The sequence below is a fragment of the Haliotis rufescens genome, unplaced genomic scaffold (genome assembly GCF_023055435.1).
Source record: "Haliotis rufescens isolate VD_foot unplaced genomic scaffold, xgHalRufe1.0.p SCAF_15, whole genome shotgun sequence".
NCBI classification, from domain to species: domain Eukaryota; kingdom Metazoa; phylum Mollusca; class Gastropoda; order Lepetellida; family Haliotidae; genus Haliotis; species Haliotis rufescens.
In genome coordinates this window covers 15,632,949-15,657,690 of record NW_025963835.1, presented here as the reverse complement: position 1 = coordinate 15,657,690, position 24,742 = coordinate 15,632,949, and the positions used below count along the sequence as shown (strand labels likewise).

The window sequence follows — 24,742 nt, the reverse complement described above, 5'->3', positions numbered from 1 at the left end:
GCATATACACAACGACTTGATGTAATTTAACATTTATCATAGCTATTGATGTATATTTTGTTGTATAAATGTACCCTCAACTACTTTGAATTCATGTACTATAGGCATATGAACTTCTCAGTATTTCGAAATAAAGATTGATTGGATGAAATGGTCCACAGCAAGCTGCGCTGGTCGTAGCTATAGGAGGCGACCGTTAATGGATCAGGTGGTCAGGCTTAATGATTTTGTTGATTCCGTGACATCGATCACTGGATTGTCTGGTCCTGGTTCGATTATTAACAGGCTGTCGTCAGTTGGAATATTGCCGAGTGCGTTGTGAAAAAACACACACACACACACACACGCACGCTCACGCACACACACTGCTTTTTATCAGCATCACATTCATCAATCAGTATTCATTTACGTCACCGTGATTTAATAAATGTCGTAATAAACACTGTTCTAAGTGTGACTATTTTCAAGGTAATAATATATCCTGAACAACCCTACATAAACGTGTGTCAGACCATTCCCCAAATCTGCACGAGGGAAACTTGTGCAGGTGCAACCTCTCATTGAAACAAGGTCATAGGTTGCGCATGCTCTCCACATCAGCTGAATTATTTATGTCCGAGATTCGCTACCTCGTGTATTATTTTCACTAACACACCCCTTCTCGGTTTTTCTGACATACGCACATAACCACAAGCCCTAGACTATACACATGAGAGACCTCATCGGATTATAATCTAGGTTGTGTTTGTTGTATATCGCGCGCTGACAAGAACGACAGACTCGTGAGAAGTATGACCTTTGTGTGTACAGAGCATCTCTCCTAAACCACCCCTTCCATCCTCCACAACAACACGTCACCACAACGCTGTTATATGTACACAGGCACATGTGAGGCATATGTACACACACGAGATGGATGTACACAGGCACACACGAGACATATGTACACAGGTACATAAGAGATATATGTACACAGGCATATACGATATATAAGTAAACAGGCACATACGAGATATATGTACACAGGTACATAAGAACTAGATGTACACAGGCACATACGAGATATATGTACACAGGTACATAAGAGATAGATGAACACAGGCACATGCGAGATATATGTACACAGGTACATAAGAGATATATCTACACAGGTACATAAGAGTTAGATGTACACAGGTACATAAGACATAGATGGACATAGGCACATGCGAGATATATGTACACAGGTACATAAGAGATATATGTACACAGGTACATAAGAGATAGATGAACACAGGCACATGCGAGATATATGTACACAGGTACATAAGAGATAGATGAACACAGGCACATACGAGATATATGTACACAGGTACATAAGAGATAGATGAACACAGGCACATGCGAGATATATGTACACAGGTACATACGAGATATATGTACACAGGTACATAAGAGATAGATGAACACAGGCACATGCGAGATATATGTACACAGGTACATAAGAGATAGATGAACACAGGTACATAAGATATATATGTACACAGGTACATAAGAGATAGATGAACACAGGCACATGCGAGATATATGTACACAGGTACATACGAGATATATGTACAAAGGTACATAAGAGATAGATGAACACAGGTACATAAGAGATAGATGAACACAGGTACATAAGAGATATATGTACACAGGTACATAAGAGATAGATGAACACAGGTACATAAGAGATATATGTACACAGGTACATAAGAGATAGATGAACACAGGCACATACGAGACATATGTACACAGGTACATAAGAGATAGATGAACACAGGCACATACGAGATATATGTACACAGGTACATACGAGATATATGTACACAGGTACATAAGAGATATATGTACACAGGTACATACGAGATAGATGAACACAGGCACACACGAGATATATGTACACAGGTACATACGAGATAGATGAACACAGGCACATAAGAGATATATGTACACAGGTACATACGAGATATATGTACACAGGTACATAAGAGATAGATGTACACAGGCACATCCATAGACAATTCTTGTAAAAGTAAGCAATTCGGGAACCTATAAGATGGCATAATAATCTTAATTAATATGTAATAACCTTTTTATATGAATTGTGGCATATATATATATATATATATATATATATATATATATATGACCTTCAGCCATCTGTCTCCTAACTCTCAGCGAGATGTGTTTGATGAGGAGGCTGTGGCTCCACTATTAGGTGTTATGATGACGTTAGGATGACATTACGATGACAGGTTGACGACGTTATTAAGCCGTAGTCCGAACAAAAGAAGACGTTATGAGATCGTTAGGGAGATATCATAAAGAATACTTGTAGATTTTAAGAATGCTATAGGTACGAGCCATGAAGACGTCAGATGAAAGGTTTCCTGGAAAGATAAAACGGGTACACCGTGAAGAGTTGTTATTTATATGTGAGGTGGGTATACGTACACTCCATAGTGATGGACACCTTGTAGATCTCCCTTATAGACTTTACCTGGTGCACCTTACCAGCAGGATCCCTTATAGACTTTACCTGGTGCACCTTACCAGCAGGATCCCTTATAGACTTTACCTGGTGCACCTTACCAGCAGGATCCCTTATAGACTTTACCTGGTGCACCTTACCAGCAGGATCCCTTATAGACTTTGCCTGGTGCACCTTACCAGCAGGATCCCTTATAGACTTTACCTGGTGCACCTTACCAGCAGGATCCCTTATAGACTTTACCTGGTGCACTTTACCAGCAGGATCCCTTATAGACTTTACCTGGTGCACCTTACCAGCAGGATCCCTTATAGACTTTACCTGGTGCACCTTACCAGCAGGATCCCTTATAGACTTTACCTGGTGCACTTTACCAGCAGGATCCCTTATAGACTTTGCCTGGTGCACCTTACCAGCAGGATCCCTTATAGACTTTACCTGGTGCACCTTACCAGCAGGATCCCTTATAGACTTTACCTGGTGCACCTTACCAGCAGGATCCCTTATAGACTTTGCCTGGTGCACCTTACCAGCAGGATCCCTTATGGACTTTACCTGGTGCACCTTACCAGCAGGATCCCTTATAGACTTTGCCTGGTGCACCTTACCAGCAGGATCCCTTATAGACTTTACCTGGTGCACCTTACCAGCAGGATCCCTTATAGACTTTGCCTGGTGCACCTTACCAGCAGGATCCCTTATAGACTTTACCTGGTGCATCTTACCAGCAGGATCCCTTATAGACTTTACCTGGTGCACCTTACCAGCAGGATCCCTTATAGACTTTACCTGGTGCACCTTACCAGCAGGATCCCTTATAGACTTTACCTGGTGCACCTTACCAGCAGGATCCCTTATAGACTTTACCTGGTGCACCTTACCAGCAGGATCCCTTATAGACTTTGCCTGGTGCACCTTACCAGCAGGATCCCTTATAGACTTTACCTGGTGCACCTTACCAGCAGGATCCCTTATAGACTTTACCTGGTGCACCTTACCAGCAGGATCCCTTATAGACTTTGCCTGGTGCACCTTACCAGCAGGATCCCTTATAGACTTTACCTGGTGCACCTTACCAGCAGGATCCCTTATAGACTTTACCTGGTGCACCTTACCAGCAGGATCCCTTATAGACTTTACCTGGTGCACCTTACCAGCAGGATCCCTTATAGACTTTACCTGGTGCACTTTACCAGCAGGATCCCTTATAGACTTTGCCTGGTGCACTTTACCAGCAGGTTGCCTTATAGACTTTACCTGATGCACCTTACCAGCAGGTTGCCTCATAGACTTTGCCTGATGCACCTAACCAGCAGGTTGCCTTATAGACTTTACCTGGTGCACCTTACCAGCAGGTTGCCTTATAGACTTTGCCTGGTGCACTTTACCAGCAGGTTGCCTTATAGACTTTACCTGGTGCAGCTTACCAGCAGGTTACCTTATAGACTTTACCTGGTGCACCTTACCAGCAGGTTATCTTATAGACTTTGCCTGATGCACCTTACCAGCAGGTTGCCTTATAGACTTTACCTGGTGCACCTTACCAGCAGGTTGCCTTATAGACTTTACCAGAGCTCCCACACATGCTAAACATAAGTGCTCCCACACATGGCAAACGTAGAAATTCCCACACATGCCAAACATAAAAGCTCCCACACATGCCAAACATAACAGCTCCAACACATGCCAAACATTAGAGCTCCAACACATACCAAACATAAGAGCTTCGAAACATGCCAAACACATGAGCTCCCACACATGCCAAACATAAGTGCTCCCACACATGGCAAACGTAGAAACTCCCACACATGCCAAACATAAAAGCTCCCACACATGCCAAACATAAGACCTCCCACTCATGCCAAACATAAGAGTTCCCACACGTGCCATACATAAGAACTCCCACTCATGCCAAACATAAGAGCTTCCACACATGCCAAACATAAGAGCTTCCACACATGCCAAACATAAGAGCTCCAACATATGCCGAACATACGGGCCCCTTCAGATACCAAACATAAGAGCTCCCACACATGCCACACATAAGAACTCCCACTCATGCCAAACAGAAGAGCTTCCACACATGCCAAACATATGAGCTTCCTCACATGCCAAACATAAGAGCTCCCACACATGCCACACATAAGAGCTCCCACACACGCCAAACAAGGAGCGTCCATACATGCCAAGCATAAGAGAGAGTGAGTGAGAATGGGTTTACGCCGCTTTTAGCAATATTCCAGCAATATCACGACGGGGGACACCAGAAATGGGTTTCACACATTGTACCCATGTCGGGAATCGAACCAGGCTCTTCGGCGTGACGAGCGAACGTTTTAACCAGTAGGCTACCCCACCGCCCCGCCAAGCATTAAAGCCCCTAAACACGTCAAATAGACAACAAACAGGGTGTTGCATATTGTTAAACAATATCAATATTTTACGAGGGCTTCCCGCAATGTAGCACCAGAAAGTTGTCATCAACATACACAAAGTGGTCCAGTGTGTAACCTCCAGGTCACAGGTTAGGCAAACGTACACATCGTTGTCGGCGGATAGTGGTTGGATGGGTAATCGCAAGTTTCGTTAATGAGAGTTGCCGGGACTTACCGAAACACATGTACATGTACAGGTGATAAATATATCTTGAAGAGTTCTGGGTACGCCATCAGCCAATGCGTTTGAGGTGCGAGATATGAGATGTAAGATGTGAGATGTGAGCTGTAAGATATGAGATGTAAGATCTAAAATGGAAGATGTGAGACGTGAGATGTAAGATATGAGATGTAAGATCTAAGATGTGAGATGTAAGATCTTAGTCGTGAATTCAAAGCGTTAGTGCGTGAGGTGGTGTTGAGTCTGGTTTAGACGTATATATTTCATGGGGTGGGAAAAGAGGCTGGGATTTTATCGGAAATAATCGTCCCAGAATATGCTTGAAAATAATAGTTATGCTTTAGAATGATGCATTGATACAGGGTGTTATTTTAAAAGATTTATTAATTTTAATCAAATAATACTTGGTTTTGCAGCTGCAGTTGAAAATACAAAATATTACAAAATCCCAATTGTGTACATCGATGCTCATGATGTCAACCATTGGATTGACTGGCCCAGATTATTTACAGATCGCCGTCATATGGCTTGAATATTGCTGAATGCGCCTAAAACAACTAGCAAAGTCTTCTATGTGTATGAGGGGCGGTCAGGTAGCCTTGTGGTTAAAGCGTTTCGCTTGTCACGCCTAAGGTCCGGGTTCGATTCTCGACATGGGTACAATGTGTGAAGCCCATTTCTGGTGTCCCCCGCCGTGATATTGCTGGAATATTGTTAAAAGCGGCGTAAAACCATACTCACTCACTCACTCACTCACTCACTCACTCATGTGTATGAAGGCTGTGAAAAGAAAACATGAAGACATGAGTATTCAGGAGAGTGTTTATCACGAAATCACGCTTTTCACTCCTGTGGACGGAACGCATATATTTTCGATGGACGGCTTTGTGACATACAAACGAACTTTCGTAAGTTGAATGAATAACATATAATAACATATAATAACAAGGGTACTAATACGACTGTATATACTCCCCCCACGTCTGATTCTCAGCAAGCCATGTTGTGAGTTCACTGTCGGTCAGCTAAACTGCCGGGCCAAAAAAAATATATACCCATGTTTTTGTCTAGAAATGTAACAAAAGAAATGGCTGTTCAATGATGACGTATTTCATACGGGTATCATAGTTGTGTTTTCGACTTATGTTTGCAGTGTGTCGGCAACTGTTTTCAGGCTAGTAACGTTTGGATAACGTTTGTAATGGTTTGGTCAAATCTAATTTCAAGTGTATATTTTCTTTTGCCTGGCAGTTTACACCAACGATGAATAAGTCTTTATATTCTACAATAAATACAAGGAAATAACGTCTAATTTGATATCGGGTCGATCACTGCAAGAGAAAGCTCCCCTTCTATGTTTGGAGTGTCCGCCAATGTTTGGAGTGTCCAAACGGTCCAAGATTCGATCTACGTCTATTGTGATACGGACTTCTCCGGATTTGAGTGAGTGAGTGAGTTGGGTTTAACGCCGCTTTAGACGGTATTCCAGTTATATCGCGGCGTGTCAGCTTAACGTGGGAGGAAAGCCCGAAGTGATGCAGCTCTCAGACGTTTGCTTCGGCGAAACCCACGAGCACGGGTATGGTGCTGACAAACCTAGAAACATAATTGGGGCGAATCGGGATTCAAACGTTCACAGGTTTTTGGCGTGCCCAAGGGACGCAACTCCGTACAGCCAATAGCAGCGCCCTAGACGACTTGGCCACCTGTGCCCATATCTGGAATCGAAACTGACAGATTTGAATGGTTTTGGATCGTCTGCTTCATGTCAATATTTGTATTGACAAATAGTTGGTGCTTTAGTGTGGACATTGCCATTTAGAGTTACTGTCAGTAGATACAACGAGTACTGGCATATAATATATCTGTGTATCATATACCCATCGATGATATGAGGTATTTTGCATTTGCGATCGAGCTATTATCAACTGGGGGTGTAATAACCAGACCCCTGTTACAGCCCTGCCGAGCTGGTATGGCCTATTCATACATTTTGAATGGGCGATCGATATCAACCCGGGTGGTAAGAAATTAGAGTTACGTCCCTTAGTGCGTCGTCTGCTCAGCCAGAATTCCGGTTACAATGTCTTTCCAAACAAGGTGAAAATGTTTTTACGGACGGACACACACACACACACACACACACACACACACACACACACACACACACACACACACACACAACCTTAGCGCTAAGATACCTTTGTGGAACTGATCCTTGAATTCTAAAGGTGATCCGATGTATAGTGTTACATTAATACGTGTCAACCTTTGACGTGTTTGAAGTAGCATTCATTTAAAGTCAATTGGAATACGCTGTTGATCGCGTAGATGTCTGCCTATTCACACATGACAGTGATTTTAAAAAAAGTTAGAATGGCAAGTAATAAATAAAAAATAATATTAAACACGCACCCGTGTAAACCCAGAACTATTCACTCGTTTAAAACACAGGAGCGAGTTTAGTAGTGCATGAGTTGAAGTAGAGGAATCACGGCATTTGTGGTGCAAAGGTTGCGTGGAACAATGCGGATGCACCGCTGTTTTGTACTGCTATCGCTGCTAAACACGCTTTTGTTATAACGTTCCTGTTCAGCGACAGCTTCAATATAAACATCGTTGTTGCCACAGGGCCACGGATAGCCATACTATACTGACTGTACTGATTACATAAAAAATGTAATCAGTACAGTCAGTATAGTATGGCTATCCGTTGCCCTGTGGTTGTGGCTGAAACACCAGCTTCATGAGTCACTTGTCCAAGTTGTGACTGAAACACCAGCTTGCCCTTCCAGATGTCCATGTTGTGACTGAAACACCAGCTTGTCCTTTCAGATATCTATGTTGTGACTGAAGCACCAGCTTGCCCTTTCAGATTTCCATGTTGTGACTGAAACACCAGCTTGTCCTTTCAGATATCTATGTTGTGACTGAAACACCAGCTTGCCCTTTCAGATGTCCATGTTGTGACTGAAACACCAGCTTGTCCTTTCAGATATCTATGTTGTGACTGAAACACCAGCTTGCCCTTTCAGATGTCCATGTTGTGACTGAAACACCAGCTTGCCCTTCCAGATATCTATGTTGTGACTGAAGCACCAGCTTGCCCTTTCAGATTTCCATGTTGTGACTGAAACACCAGCTTGCCCTTTCAGATGTCCAAGTTGTGACTGAAACACCAGCTTGCCCTTCCAGATGTCCATGTTGTGACTGAAACACCAGCTTGTCCTTTCAGATATCTATGTTGTGACTGAAACACCAGCTTGCCCTTTCAGATGTCCAAGTTGTGACTGAAACACCAGCTTGCCCTTCCAGATGTCCATGTTGTGACTGAAACACCAGCTTGTCCTTTCAGATATCTATGTTGTGACTGAAACACCAGCTTGCCCTTTCAGATGTCCATGTTGTGACTGAAACACCAGCTTGCCCTTTCAGATGTCCATGTTGTGACTGAAACACCAGCTTGTCCTTTCCGATATTTATGTTGTGACTGAAACACCAGCTTGCCCTTCCAGATGTCTAAGTTTTGACTGAAACACCAGCTTGTCCTTCCAGATGTCCAAGTTGTGACTGAAAGATCAGCTTGTCCTTCCAAATGTCCAAGTTTCTTGTCCTTTCAGATATCTATGTTGTGACTGAAACACCAGCTTGCCCTTCCAGATGTCCAAGATGTGACTGAAACACCAGCTTGTCCTTTCAGAGGTCCAAGTTGTGACTGAAAGACCATCTTGTCCTTCCAGATATCCAAGTTGTGACTGAAAGACCAGCTTGTCCTTCCAAATGTCCAAGTTGTGACTGGAACACAAGCTTCATATTTCAAATGTCCAAGCTGTGACTGAAACACAAGATTGAATTGTCCTTCCAGTTTACCAAGTTGTGACTGAAACACCAGCTTGTCCTTCCAGATGTCCAAGTTGTGACTGAAACACAAGCTTGTCCTTTCAAATGTCCAAGTTGTGACTGAAAAACAAACTTGTCCTTTCAAATGTCCAAGTTGTGACTGAAACACAAGCTTGTCATTTCAAATGTCCAAGTTGTGACTGAAACACAAGCTTCATATTTCAAATGTCCAAGCTGTTACTGAAACACAAGCTTGTCCTTTCATATGTCCAAGTTGTGACTGAAACAACAGCTTCATATTTCAAATGTCCAAGTTGTGACTGAAACACAAGCTTCATATTTCAAATGTCCAAATTGTGACTGAAACACAAGCTTCATATTTTAAATGTCCAAGTTGTGACTGAAACACAAGCTTCATATTTCAAATGTCCAAGTTGTGACTGAAAGACCAACTTGTCCTTTCAGATGTCCAAGTTGTGACTGAAACACAAGCTTCATATTTCAAATGTCCAAGTTGTGACTGAAATACAAGCTTCATATTTCAAATGTCCAAGTTGTGACTGAAACACAAGCTTGTCCTTTCAAATGTCCAAGCTGTGACTGAAACACAAGCTTCATATTTCAAATGTCCAAGTTGTGACTGAAACACAAGCTTGTCCTTTCATATGTCCAAGTTGTGACTGAAACAACAGCTTCATATTTCAAATGTCCAAGTTGTGACTGAAACACCAGCTTGTCCTTCCAGATGTACAAGTTGTGACTGAAACACCAGCTTGTCCTTCCAGATGTCCAAGTTGTGACTGAAACACCAGCTTGTCCTTCCAGATGTACAAGATGTGACTGAAACACCAGCTTGTCCTTCCAGATGTACAAGATGTGACTGAAACACCAGCTTGTCCTTTCAGATATCTATGTTGTGACTGAAACACCAGCTTGTCCTTCCAGATGTCCAAGTTTCTTGTCCTTTCAGATATCTATGTTGTGACTGACACGACAGCTTGTCCTTTCAGATATCCAAGTTGTAGTCTGGGCTGAGCACTATGCGCGGCTGGGGTTGAATACATTTGCCGAAGGAGTGCAGGGCAAAGCACTGCTGCTCAGCATCCGCAGCCTCCTGCAGCATGTCCATGTTGCTGTACGACAGACTCATCAGCTGGAACGGCCGGATACGGCTGGCGTTGACGATGATGGCGGCGCGGAGACGGTCAACCGCCTTCTTATAACTTCCCACAGAAAACAACCAGGATCCTTCAAATTCTAGGATAGAAGCATCGCCATCGAAGGGAAATGACTGGAGATCCTTGATCAGCCTGAGTCTGCTGACGATCGTCGCGTTCGGATTGCGAGGCAAGAATTTCAGCACTCTGAAGTCCGTTGAGTTGTATACATTCGTGAAGGCGAGAGGACGGAATCGCCGGACGTTCTTCGTGATGATGTAGTTGTATTGGGTGCTGTTGACAAGTCTCCCGAGTATGTATCTACTGTGTTTTACATGCATAATGTCTGTAAGTCTATTCATCAATCTCAATTTCGGGTCAATATTTTGTCTGTAGTTTGGTAGGTACTTGGGGTCGAATTCGTGATATTCGTGATGAACTCGAGCGATAAGGGGGACGTCTTTACGTAAGACGGAAAATCCCCCCATTCCATAGACAGTGTAGTCAAGGAACAAACCGGTGACGTCATTCTGTTGTCTCACGTAGTCAAGACATTCGTTTACAGAACCAGAATCCCAATGGCCGTTGAAGGCCCAGTTTGCGTTTGATTTGTCGGATGAGCTAGGAAAATTTTTGTAGCAGTCATTTGCCTGTAAGATCACCACACATGTCACCAGGACATAGGAGATTCTACGAAGGGGCAGCGCTCTCCCGGATCCCAGGGCAGCAAGTGATGACTGCACGGCGCCCGCCCAGACCATGGCCTGTAGCACAAACACGTTGTGGAGAATTCGGGTTTCCTTATGACTCTGAAAGCTGTAGGCGGTGAAAAGCATCACCAGGGTGCCAACCAGAAATAACACAGGGCTGCGGAACTTAACGATCTTTTTGTGATGTGACCAGCACAACACTGGAATAATTCCCAGTGTGCACAGATTGAGGAACACCGCTGATGGCACTGCATTTAGATTCTTGAGATAATCTTCAAAGTATCCTTTCCCGAAAACTCTGTTAGAGAGGCCATTCAAGACGTTGAAGTTAATCCACTGGTATGGGGATAAAAAGAACCACCCGAAGTACACAAAATCGACACAGCCGCCGAGTAATATTGCACAGAATGCACCAAGGGTCACTGTCAGGAGGGAGGACACCACCACCTTCTGGTGATCCTTCCCTCGCACACAAACAATAAGCCAGCCAGTCACTGACACAACTAGGAACATAGCGAGGTCAAGACGCAGGTAACACAGCATTCCAAGAATAAACCCACAACTGGCATATTTGAGTCTTCGAGCTTCCACCTTCAGGTAAACCACCGGTTTGCCTTTAACACCAGCGTCCTTCACACCAGGTGTGTCGTCCTCGGCAGGTGTGTCCCGTCGGGGATTTCCGCCATTTTGGATGTCTGGGACGGGTTTGGCGGTAACTGATGGCGACAGTTTGATAGCAGAGAGAACCACTGCTAAGCAGAACATGAAGATTGGAGAGAGGAAGCTGTTGATGAGGGTGTGTGTGCCGAAGATGGTGAGATGCAGGGAGCTGGAGACGAAGACGGCTGCGAGGACGGCGACGTCATGGCTGCCGTAGATGACATCACACAGACGGTAGACGGCGAGAGGCAGGGAGGACGACACGACCACGTGGATGAGTCGACCCACCTGCAAAAAACATCACATCAGTGTATAAAATCATAACAAACACACAGCACGTCGATGGGTCAGTTGTACAGGTCATGTTCTACGGGGGATCATTGAAACTGCTCAGTAAAACCATCTCAAGGTCAGTACACATACATTTGTAAACTGTATGTTTTATTCTGCGAATAACTACATTTGGGACTAACATTTTCAATAATGAAACATTCGCCTAGAACCTGCTGGAACAAGGTAAACATAGAACTTGCTGGAACAAGGTAAACATAGAACTTGCTGGAACAAGGTAAACAGAACTTGCTGGAAGAACAGTAAACATAGAACTTGCTGGAACAAGGTAAACATAGAACTTGCTGGAACAAGGTAAACAGAACTTGCTGAAACACCAGTAAACATGTAAGTTGCTGGAAGAACAGTAAACACATAAGTTGCTGGAAGAACAGTAAACACATAAACTGCTGGAATAACAGTAAACACATAAGATTCTGGTTGAACAGTAAACACATAAACTGCTGGAAGAACAGTAAACACATAAACTGCTGGAAGAACAGTAAACACATAAGTTGCTGGAAGAACAGTAAACACATAAGTTGCTGGTTGAACAGTAAACACATAAGTTGCTGGAAGAACAGTAAACACATAAACTGCTGGAAGAACAGTAAACACATAAGTTGCTGGTTGAACAGTAAACACATAAGTTGCTGGAAGAACAGTAAACACATAAACTGCTGGAAGAACAGTAAACACATAAGTTGCTGGAAGAACAGTAAACACATAAACTGCTGGAATAACAGTAAACACATAAGTTTCTGGTTGAACAGTAAACACATAAACTGCTGGAAGAACAGTAAACACATAAACTGCTGGAAGAACAGTAAACACATAAGTTGCTGGAAGAACAGTAAACACATAAGTTGCTGGTTGAACAGTAAACACATAAGTTGCTGGAAGAACAGTAAACACATAAACTGCTGGAAGAACAGTAAACACATAAGTTGCTGGAAGAACAGTAAACACATAAGTTGCTGGAAGAACAGTAAACACATAAGTTGCTGGAAGAACAGTAAACATATGAACTGCTGGAATAACAGTAAACACATAAGTTGCTGGAAGAACAGTAAACACATAAACTGCTGGAATAACAGTAAACACATAAGTTTCTGGTTGAACAGTAAACACATAAACTGCTGGAAGAACAGTAAACACATAAACTGCTGGAAGAACAGTAAACACATAAGTTGCTGGAAGAACAGTAAACACATAAGTTTCTGGATGAACAATAAACACATAAACTGCTGGAAGAACAGCAAACACATAAGTTGCTGGAAGAACAGTAAACACATAAGCTGCTGGAAGAACAGTAAACACATAACTTTCTGGATGAACAGTAAACACATAAACTGCTGGAAGAACAGTTAACACATAAACTGCTGGAAGAACAGTCAACACATAAGTTTCTGGATGAACAGTAAACACATTAACTGCTGGAAGAACAGTAAACACATAAACTGCTGGAAGAACAGTAAACACATAAACTGCTGGAAGAACAGTAAACACATAAACTGCTGGATGAACAGTAAACACATAAGTTGCTTGAAGAACAGTAAACACATAAGTTTCTGGATGAACAGTAAACACATAAACTGCTGGAAGAACAGTAAACACATAAACTGCTGGAAGAACAGTAAACACATAAACTGCTGGATGAACAGTAAACACATAAACTGCTGGAAGAACAGTAAACACATAAACTGCTGGAAGAACAGTAAACACATAAGTTTCTGGATGAACAGTAAACACATAAACTTTCTGGAACAACAGTAAACACATAATCTGCTCGAAGAACAGTAAACACATAAACTGCTGGAAGAACAGAAAACACATAACTTGTTGTGAGAACAGTAAACATATGACCGTGTCATAAACTTCAACTTAGGCTTTGCACTACGTCATCGTCTCTGTGATGAATACCTACCAGGAAAAGGTTGAGGTTGGGGTTGAAGAGGCCGACGATGGCGAAGCAGATGGTGTAGATGTGTGGGTAGAGGAAGGAGCGAAGGCTGTAGAAGCCGAGGGTGTTCTCCTGGTCCTCCGCTGACGTCATCACGCTGTCTGGGGGAGGCAGGTACTCGTACATCCGAAAGCCGTAGCCGTACACCTCGGAGTGGGCCACTGCAACATACGACAGTCTCAGTTACGTACAGATCAACTTGGTGTGCAGATTTCCACAGGGACACGGTGTGAGAGTTGTCTAACTTGGGAACCCCGGGGGGCTCCAGTTAGGATGTAGGCCCCCAACCTGTACTGATCGTACAATGTACAAAATGTGTTTAGCTTAAACATGTTAGCATTGTGTCAGGTTTGAGACATGTTTAGGATCTAAACATGTTTTTAGTCCAGACATGTTTAGAATCTACACGCGAATGACAATGTTGGGTCTCTACGCTTTACGCTTCATTTCGACAGATGAAGACATCCTATTCAGTGTTTTTGTTCTTTTTTAAGGGACTTTCCTGGAATATCGCCACAGGAAGTACATAAATGGCCTGAGTAAGCTCTCAAGTAAGCCGTAATGTTAACCGATTATAATTATCTGGTGGTTTTTTTCATTCTTAATCTAATTGGGAGCTGTGGAGTAGCCAAGAGGTCAAAGCGTTTGCTCGTCACGCCGAAAACCCGCGTTAGATCCCCCACATGGGTACAATGTAAGAAGCCCATTTCTGGTGTCCCCTGTCGTGATATTGCTGGAATATTGCTAAAAGCGGCGTAAAACCATACTCAGTCTAATCTAATTCATCCCTTCATCTTGATATCCTTTCTTTCAGATGCAACTTTTGAATGCCAGGTGAATTATTTTAGCGTCACGTAAATACAAAGTTATTAACTCCATCTGTCTCCCATCACCAAAATATAACAGCTTCATTGTTGCGACGTGGGCTGCATATATTTCAATCGATTTTTTTTGCTTTGTTTGTTGTTTAACGCCGCACTCAGCAATATTACAGCTATATGACAGCGGTCTGTAAATAATCCAGTCCGGACCATCCAGTGATTGACATGATGAACATCTCCACGTAACTGGAATACAATGACATGCATCAACCAAGTCAGCGAGCCTGACCACCTGATTCCGCTAAGCTCCTCTGACGACAAGCATATATTTTAATCAGAATATTTTTTGTATTTTTTATGTTTAGAAAGAACGCGTGTAATTAAGAAATTAATATGTATTGAAGACCATCAAACTATCATCGCAGAACATAGTCATGTCTTGTGATATTTTCTAAAATATACTCTTAAAAAATGTCGGGGATCGTGGAAATTAAATGTTGATACCAAGCATCAGAACAAAGATAAGTGTTGACGACAAACATCCTATGCAAGAACGTTTATGTCTCTGAAACTTGACTCCGAAACACATCCAATAGTCTGCACGCGCCGCACCCTGGAGCACCACACACGAGTATAGGGTGTCATTCCTGATTTTGTCACTTTAAAGTAGGCCGATTTATTTCTGTGGACCAAAATTTCTGTCAATCTTATTGATGCTGCTGATCACACAGTTGATTTACTTGATGTTATTTATTGTTTGTGTATGAACACATCGTAGTAACGTAGTAACGTTAACGGTTCCACGTCAGAACAGTCAGAAGTGACCTGTCGGCAAAGGCATCTTTCAAGCGCGACGCAATCAAGATTATACTTTTTTTTACATGTTGGTAGTGGATTAGAGTAAACATGTGATATTTTACGGTGCTTCAAATACTTGCACTTCTTTGAATTGAATTTGTGAGTGAGTTGGGTTTAACGCCGCTTTTAACAGTATTCCAGTTATATCACGGCGTGTCAGCTTAATGTGGGAGGAAAGCCCGACGTGATGCAGGGCTCGGACGTTTACCACTTCGGTGAAACCCACGAGCACGGGTATTGTGCTGACAAACCTAGAAACATAATCGGGGCGAACAGGGATTCGAACCCATAGTGATAGCTTTCTGGCGTGCCTAAGGGACGCTAATCTGCACAACGAATCGCGGCGCCTTTTTTAGCCCTGTTTATACGGCCAAATGTTACTCACATAAGCATATTCACTCCTGGTGTATATTTGCTTATAAGTAAATATACTTTTGCACGACCTCTTGAGGTGAAGTAAATTACTCCTGGAGTATATTTGCTTACGTAAGCAAATGCGTTTACACGACCACTTCTACTTATGTGAGTATATATACTTACGTAAGTATATTTACTTATATAAGTAAACGTGGTCGTGTAAACGGGGCTTATTAAGACGACTGGGCCACCCGTGCCCCCTTGAATTGAACTAAAAAAGGTGAGACGAGGTGAAATGGGGTTTAACGTCACGTTCAAGATTATTGCACTTATATTGCGACGTGCATGCACGTGTGTGTGTTTGTTACCTACATTGTCACACCGTGCATCGCTAAATCACATTGGGCAATAATGTTGCTAATATTCACATTAAATATCGATTATAATATTAAAGTGCGGAAAAAAAGAAAAGAAATTTTAATTTTATTGCAAGAATATATTATGGACCACATGAATCCGTGGATGTTGGCTAGAACAGCCAAGGTACGGTGACACAACGAGATCCCGAAGATCCGGGTTAGATTTTGTCTTCAGCAACCCACGCTTGTAAGAGGCAACTATCGGGATCGGGTGGTCAGGCTCGCTGACTTGGTTGGTGCATGTCATCGTATCCCAACTGCGTACATTGATGCTCATGATCTCAGTCACAGGACTGCGTGGTCGATTACTTACAGCTTGCATTCAATTCATATAGCTGGAATATCGCAGAGTGCGGCGCTAAACAAAAACATCTCTTCGTATCCCAATTGCGTAGATCGATGCGCATGATGTCAATTATTTACAGACCGCCGTGGTATACATGGAATCTTGTCCATCAGATACTCACTGTAGACGCCTCAAACGATAAGCATGCTGCACTAGGACCCCGGCGTGTTGTGCTGTATCGGTCTGTATATACACGTGTGCGATGGCCCGTGCAGATTGAATATAGAGGTATATGTACATATAGGTAATGACACTGTACTTATGTACATATCTATCGCCCTTTATCGAGGTCACATAGGTTCATACTCGTACATATGAATGTTAATAATAATGTGGACCTATATTGCGCTAGCCTCCACACGGTGCGTGCTCATTATGACCCCGGTTAATTTTCATTCTCAATTCCCCGAGGAGTATACAATCCAAACTGCCTTGTCAGGCGCTAGTATGTAAACAGTCACCTTACCATCTCGTCCTACATACCAGGGGGTTCGATCCCCGGCCGCGTCATACCAAAAGACGTTAAGAATGATTCACCGACCAAGTCAGCGAGCGTTAGTCGCCTCCTACGACAAGCATAGTTGGCTGAAGACCTATTCTAACCCGGATCTTCACAGGTTGAATAATAATAATAATTATATCCTTCTCATTGAGTAGTTATGAGTTAAGATAAAAAAAATTCCACACTGAAAGGCCACATGCCAATAGTACAATTCTATTTTGGGGAGTGGTTGCAAATATGTATGGGCGGTCATTCGGTCAAAAAATACAAAGTTGAAAAAAAGGACAAAAGTACGCAATTAAGGTCAAATATTACGGATAAAGAATTAAATGTTACTACCAAAGGTCAAAATACAATATTAATAGTCAAACGAAAAGACGTCATAAGAAAAGAAAGAACAATGTGTACGAAAGAACGTCAGTGAGCACGAAAGGACGTTTTCAATAAAGAACGTCAGTGAGAACGAAAGGACGTTGACAATAAAGAACGCTAGATGGCGCTGCAATTTGTACAACATTCTGAGTTTAATCGGCTTGTTCCGCCGTGTATATGATAACTGTATGCCGAGGTGCACAATGTATTACGTCATTCCTCGTGCACTCACCGTCTGACGTATTTTGACATTTAGTAGTAACATTTAGTTCTTTATTCGTAATATTAGACCTTGATTGCGTACTTTTGTCCTTTTTTTCAACTTTGTATTTTTTGACCGAATGGCCGCCCATAAATATGTTTCATGTTCTAATTAACATAGCATGATAAAGGAACATTGATCGTTTTCTAAGAATAGAATTATCAGTTGTTGACCTGATCGATATAAATCGTTGTGTATAGAGTATATATAGGCAACAGTATCCTTCAGATAATTGCTTCCCCACAACTGTATCCGTGTTATTATACGCTTTGCTGAATCAGTGTCGGTACCCTATTTCCTCGATTAAACGCCCTGGTGTATATTTCTTTCAGACACTCTTTACCCCTGGCGTTTAATTGCAGTGATTGTTATGGGGAGAATTCCGTGAATATAAACAACCCGGCGTTTAATCGAGGCTCGGCGTTTAATCGAGACCCCGGCGTTTATTCGAGTCCGGGCGTTATACCGAGGTAATACGATACACCCTATCGCATTCTGACGTCATGGTATATCACCCACAGCAGGTTAAACACCTCACGATGTTTCCCTGAGAACTCACCCGTAACACAGCATTCAAGTGCATCATGTCAATATGTCCCGTCCTTCTGAAGTTTAGTAGGTGTAATATTCTCACAGGAACACATCGACAATATAAATAGCCCCCATTAACACACGGGTCTTAGGAAGTAACATTGACACACTGCGGAGTAGGGGGGTGGGGGCGGCGGCTGGCTGCCGTGAGAGAGTGTTAGGGGTGGGCGGTATGGCAACGTCTCATTGAAACATATTCGCTCAAGTTCTGTGAGTAAGGGCAGAGATGAGAAAGCTCGTATGATACACTATATATTTCTAATATATGATATTGACGATAAGTAAACACGCTACAAAAATATACTCTATTTATTGATGTTATTCAAGGGAGTTAATATAGAATCAACCAAAAGTTAAACACCCATATACACTCTTTGTTTACAGAGTGGTATATATTCGACTTTTTGAGTCAAATGAATTATTTTCAATAGATGACGAGGTTGGGTTCGCGGGAACTCTTCATGGTACATGTAATATTTACCCATACGTCGGTTGAGTTATTATATTCTACTAAAAAGATGTCAAACAGGAACCGCTTATATCATATGGATAGAGTTAATATGCTATGACATGCTATGATATGCAAACAACCAATACACCGAGCCTGTCCACCCGATCCCTTTGGTCGCCTCCTACGACAAGCATATATGCTAGGGTCCTATTCTAACCCGGATTCCCCACGACGCCATTTAAATCTGAAAGAGTATTCTACTACTATATTGATACCTGAGATCCTCTAGGGAGTCTCGCACCATTACAGCTAGACTTGGTTGATGCATGTCATCGATCCGAATTGCGTGGATCGATGCTCATGATATCAATCACTGGGTTGTCCTGTCCAGACTCAATTATTTACAGACCGCCGTCATATAGCTGAGTCGGCGTTAAACAAACAAACAAACAAAACAGCTAGACTTGGTGCATGATATGGGTTTGAACGCCACTTCTAGTCAAGGATATACATACATCGGATTATTTAAAGTAGCCGGAAATACAGGACTGAACTAATCCAACGATTCAGTCGATTATCCAACCTATCACGTTTGTAACACATCAGGAATATTAGCTTTGTTTAGTGTTTAACGCCGCTCTCACAAATATTCCAGCTATATGACGATGGCCTGTAAATAATCTAGCCTGGACCAGACAATCCAGTGATTGATATTGTGAGCAACGATCCAGGCCGTCGGGCACGTTGACACACAATCAACTACATCAACCATGTCACCGAGTCTGATCCATTACGTTGCCACCTTCAATCATAAGTTGCAGGAGGCCAGTTCCAACCCGGAACCGCCACGACCATTAACAGAAGCATCAGTATTGATAGTCATTCGTCACCACTCGCCCCTTTCCGTAACCTGCAAGCTTGTCCCGGAATAACACGAGTTGGTCACGAATGTATTGATAGTGGCAGTAACTGTTACTCTAAAAGTGCGATCCCAAAACTACTGAAATGTGAAAAGGAAAGCAGGCAATATTTCTTAGATATTTTTAGATATTCAGATCCAACTACAGGCTTGAACAGGCCCCGTGATGGATGAAGAATTAATGGCATCTGTCAAGGTATTGATTCCTGACGGCCGATCTTCAGGTACTGCTACACCAGACGAGGAGACGTGCATCCACATAGCCCTGTGTCTCTGTAGCAACATGCGAACTCATGCGCGTGGAATTTGAGATCTCTTACGTCCTCTTTAGAATAAATACCAACCGATTAAAAACGAATGAGGCCAACTTATTATAAACATGTTCACGTGCGTGTCATTGCCATAAAAAGTTAATTATGAAGCTGGCGAAAAGCCCGGGAAAAGGTCTAGTGGTTTTAAGTTACAGGTCAATGTTTTCTGGAGGACAAAGAGTGAATGAAACGAATACTATTGTTAGCAATCATTGTTAAAATGTATAGAATTCCAAGTTGTAAAACCCTACTAAATCCTGTAACGTTAGTGGGAGATTATAATTCAGGTAGTTTGCATCCATCAAATTTACTAAAATAGACCACTTTACTTTTAGGTGGCCCGTGTGCAACTCACCAAAACCCACACCCACACACCAAACCCACACCTTCACCCTCACCCACGCCCGCATCCACACCCACCTCTCCTTTGATATAGCTCACCTTCCAGTCCCTGAAACACTTCATCCGGATGGAGCACCCACCAGTTCCTCTTCTGGCACACGTACACTACCCGTATAACGAGCGTCACGACCGCCACAAATATAGGGCTCCATCTTGGGAACAGGGCATCTTGGAGGGGGTCCTCTCGCCTCAGGGTGTACACCTGACCCCCGGGGGGAGGAGACTCTCCGGGAGACAGGGGCCTCAAGACTTGCTTGCCCCCAGACGCTACCGCGGCGCGCATGGCCTCCAGGTTGGGTTTCCGGAGGTTCCTGCGACGGGTCATGATGGAGAAATTGGCGTGGATGGTAAACCGGGGTAGCGCGTTTCAGTAACTGTTTAAAACCAAGCTAGACACAGTCATGGCATATAGCAAGGTTCTGATTTAAACAAATATTCCCGCAGCATGTAGAAACAAGCGCTGACACTTGCTGATTCACTGAGCACGTTCTCTGGATGATCAAACACAACAACAGCTAAACATGGCAAAGTCACTGTCATTGATTTTCCGTCAAACAGGAGCAAGGTTTTTGATGACTAAACATAGAGCTTGATGATTAACACAGTTCATAATTATTTACTGTTGTGGTGCGGAGGACTGGCTTCCTGGCAGATACTCGGAAACACTACCTGCATCAAAAGCAAGTCAGCACAGATTGATAATTCGGTCATCGATAATTGAACTGTGGCGAGAGTTGTGCGGGACGGCTGGTGGTGGTGGGGAGACAGCGAGAGGCTGTGCGGGTCTCGGGGTGGCCGGTGTCTGGTGGAGAATCACGCATCACACCTGGTTGGAACAGGGAATTAACAGGATCCGTCAGTACCGCTAGGTCCGGCTGCCACCTTGTCGACCTGGTAGAAACCTGAGGCGAAATCAATAGTTAAAAGTACAGCATGTCACTGGCAAGTTTACCTTATAATGAATCCCCATACATTATGCATAGAGAAATATGGCTTGGAGGTGTACTGACACGTGGAAGACAGTAGATGTGTGTACGCTGAGGCAGACTCCGCTTGGGTGGCGAGTTGTTGCATGTGAAACGGCTCTACTGGTGTGTCACAAGAACAATGGATACTTGATGAGGCTTATGGGGGGCTTGTGTAATATATCAGGCAATTGTAAACGTTTGTGGTTTAACGTTTTGTTTGTTGTTTAACGCTGCACTCGGCAATATCACAGCTATATGACGGCGGTCTGTAAATAATCGTGTCTGGACCTGATAATCCAGTGATTGACATCATGAACATTGATCCCCGCAATTGGGATCGATGACATGCATCAACCAAGTCAGCGAGCCTGACCACCCGTCCCCGTTAGTCGCCTCTTACGACAAGCATAATCGCCTTTTACGGCAAGCATTGGTTACTGAAGACCCATTCTACCCCGGATCTTCACGGGTCTGGTTTAACCCGATGGACAGGACATGCTCACATCGGTCTGGTCTAGATGTTGTGTACATAACATGTTATATTTGGGATTAAACTTTCTTAGTACTAAGTAAAAAATTTAGAACCTATTGCTAACGCACAAAGTCAGCGACCTAACCCACTCAGCCACCGAGGCTTCCGCGAAAACGGCATGTGCCCCTCTGATTTTGTAGAATGTCTGACAATTCTTAAAATCTTGGATGAACGTGATTGCCAGGACATGCTCTCCCGTCCTGGACCTACAAGCTAATTGGTTAAAGCGTTCGCTCGTCACAATGGTCGGATTCCGCACCTGGGTACAATGTGTGAAACCCATTTCAGGGATCCCCGCCGTGATATTGCAAGAATATTTGCAGCGGCGTAAAAACCTAACTCACTCACTCTTGTGCAATGTATGAACTGAGATATCATGTCTGTGTTGTTAGCGGTGACGTAAACAGCATGGTTGATAACTCCAGACATTATGAGGGGCGGTAGGGTAGTCAAGAGGTTAAAGCGTTCGCTCGTCACGCTCGGGAACCGGGTTCGAATCCCCACAGTAGTACAATGTGTGAAGCCCATTTCTGGTGTCCCCGCCGTGTTACTGCTGGAGTCAGAGCGGATGTGATACATTCGATTAACACAGGTTCTGACTGTCCAAATACCCGAGTCTAACCGCCTATGAGTGAGTGAGTATGGTTTTACGCCGCTTTTAGCAATATTCCAGCAATATCATGGCGGGGGACACCAGAAATGGGCTTCACACATTGTACCCATGTCGGGAATCGAACCCGGGTTTTCGGCGTGACGAGCGAACGCTTTAACAACTAGGCTACCCGACCGCCCCTAACCGCCTATGAAATGAAGGTGAAGTTGGGTGAGATGCAGTGTGTTCAACGTCGCGTTCAAGATTATTGCACTTACGTAGCTATGTGCATGTACGTGTGTGCGTGTATGAAATACCATACCACAGTTTAACACGGATACTCAGACACGGTACACTGATTCCAGCCGACCAGTTCTTGATTTATGTTTTTAATGCCGACCGCCAGGCAGGGAAACAACAAGTACAATATTTTGTATGACGTGGTCGGGGATCGAACCACCGACTTTCCGTTCTCCGAGGCGGGCGCTATAAAATGGTTGTAGTACACACAAAACGGTGTCAACTATATCATGGATAATTATGGATTATAGGTGAGAAACAGACATACTTCACGCATATACACCCTAACACGACAACCCTTCAGCCTCGCTGTGTAAAATACACGCTTGTTCATAGAGGGCAGTACGTTTAGCCGTATCGCGTTGCATGTTAAAGAGAATTCTTTGAACAAAAAACATGACAGTTTCGAATGCCACGTTATACGAGGGATCGGGAGAATTATTTTTTTACAAAGCGCGTTGGGATATAGTGTTACGTTAATCTGAGAAGGCTGAATACATGCACTGTCACATCAGCTGTTCTCAAACGTGATGTATATTTCTTGTCAAAGAATAGCCTATACCTCACACAATGGTATAGATGTCTGAACGAGCGTCAGCCCTGCAATAGGAGGTTAATCGCAGTCACGTTACTTAAAATGTAATGCAGGTATTCATTCAACAAAGATTTAACTGTTCAACGGGACACAATCCACTAATGAACGTTTTACGAATCCATTGTTATAGTGTGTGCTATAGTGAGGTTGAAATCTGTGAGGAAGGTTTTACGCCGCTTTTAGCAATATCACGGCGGGGGGCACCAGAAATGGGCTTCACACATTGTACCTATGTTCCGGGTCTTCGGCGTGAAGAACGTACGCTTTAACCACTTGGCTACCCTACAGCCACTGGTTGAAATGGACAAAAACAAACTAAAAAGATTCTTCATAGCTCACATGTAAATCAACGGATTCCTGCCAAAACAAATAAACAGCATAAAAATAACAACATTGTGTCCAACTTTTCTACCTATAGCGAGATATTATTACAAATGTTATATATTTGTTGACAGCATATCATCCTGGAAAAATAAATCAATGCGTTCTTTGCCTTATCAAATTGCTCATATTGAAAACAAACTGGCTTCTTAACATGTGTCTAAGTAGCACAGGATAGATAGTAGAGGTCCTCAATAAAACAATTCAGTTTATCAAAGCGACGACATTACATCAAAACGACCACCCACTAAAGTACCTACCTTGTATGTCGGTGTAGATGTGGGTCGCAGGTATATGTACACACACAGTGCTTTGACCATAAAGTCGGAACGCCGTTGCCGCCTGCGACAGCGTACACAGACAGTACAAGAATCACGATAGCACAGACACTAGCGTGTAAGAACCTATTAAACTATCCGTTCACAAAGGCAGAGCCCGCTGCCGACCACTTAAAGGCAATCAAAAGTGTCCGTGTTAAATCCAAACGAACAGATAGCGTACTAACAAGCGAGGCCTAATTAACAGGTGGTGCATGAGAACGATCCTTTTCTTCAGAGACAAATTAGGTAGAAAAAATGTGCTTCTCAGACATCAAGGTCAAAAGGCACCCCTTGAGGGTTGGCAAATATTCTCAATTTCTTGACAGCGGCAAAGCAAGTATTCCTATTTTGTTGACAACTCCAAAAGCACTGAACACGCCTCCTGTAAAGATATACTGTGTTTGTACTGCGACAAGCACAGCTTGAAATATTATTAATAATTTCACAAACACAAATTGTAGGTGGTGTTAGGTGAGATGGTATGGGTTGTTGCATACCGTTCCGTCAGGTGATGATGAAAGGCCACGGCACACGTCACGTCTGTGTTTGGGAAACGGGGGTGACACAGTCTGTCGGTATTTTGTAAATGAATCCTATCAAAGTGAAACTGACAGAAACCAGGTCAAACATATCTTGCCGATATTGGAAATCCGAC

The 24,742-nt window shown here is 43.1% G+C and overlaps 1 protein-coding gene across 1 annotated transcript; it reads right to left on the bottom strand.

Annotated features, from left to right (window-relative positions):
- Window positions 1–5,936: 5,936 nt before the first annotated feature.
- Window positions 5,937–24,438, bottom strand: LOC124138719. The gene is made up of 4 exons (XM_046505543.2): window positions 24,028–24,438; window positions 20,439–21,301; window positions 13,753–13,949; window positions 5,937–11,783 (listed from the first exon to the last, which is right to left on the bottom strand). The coding sequence occupies exons 2-4, from the start codon at window positions 20,722–20,724 to the stop codon at window positions 9,975–9,977; spliced, it is 2,292 nt and encodes a 763-aa protein (XP_046361499.2). The 5' UTR covers window positions 20,725–21,301; window positions 24,028–24,438; the 3' UTR covers window positions 5,937–9,974.
- Between the last annotated feature and the right edge of the window lie 304 nt (window positions 24,439–24,742).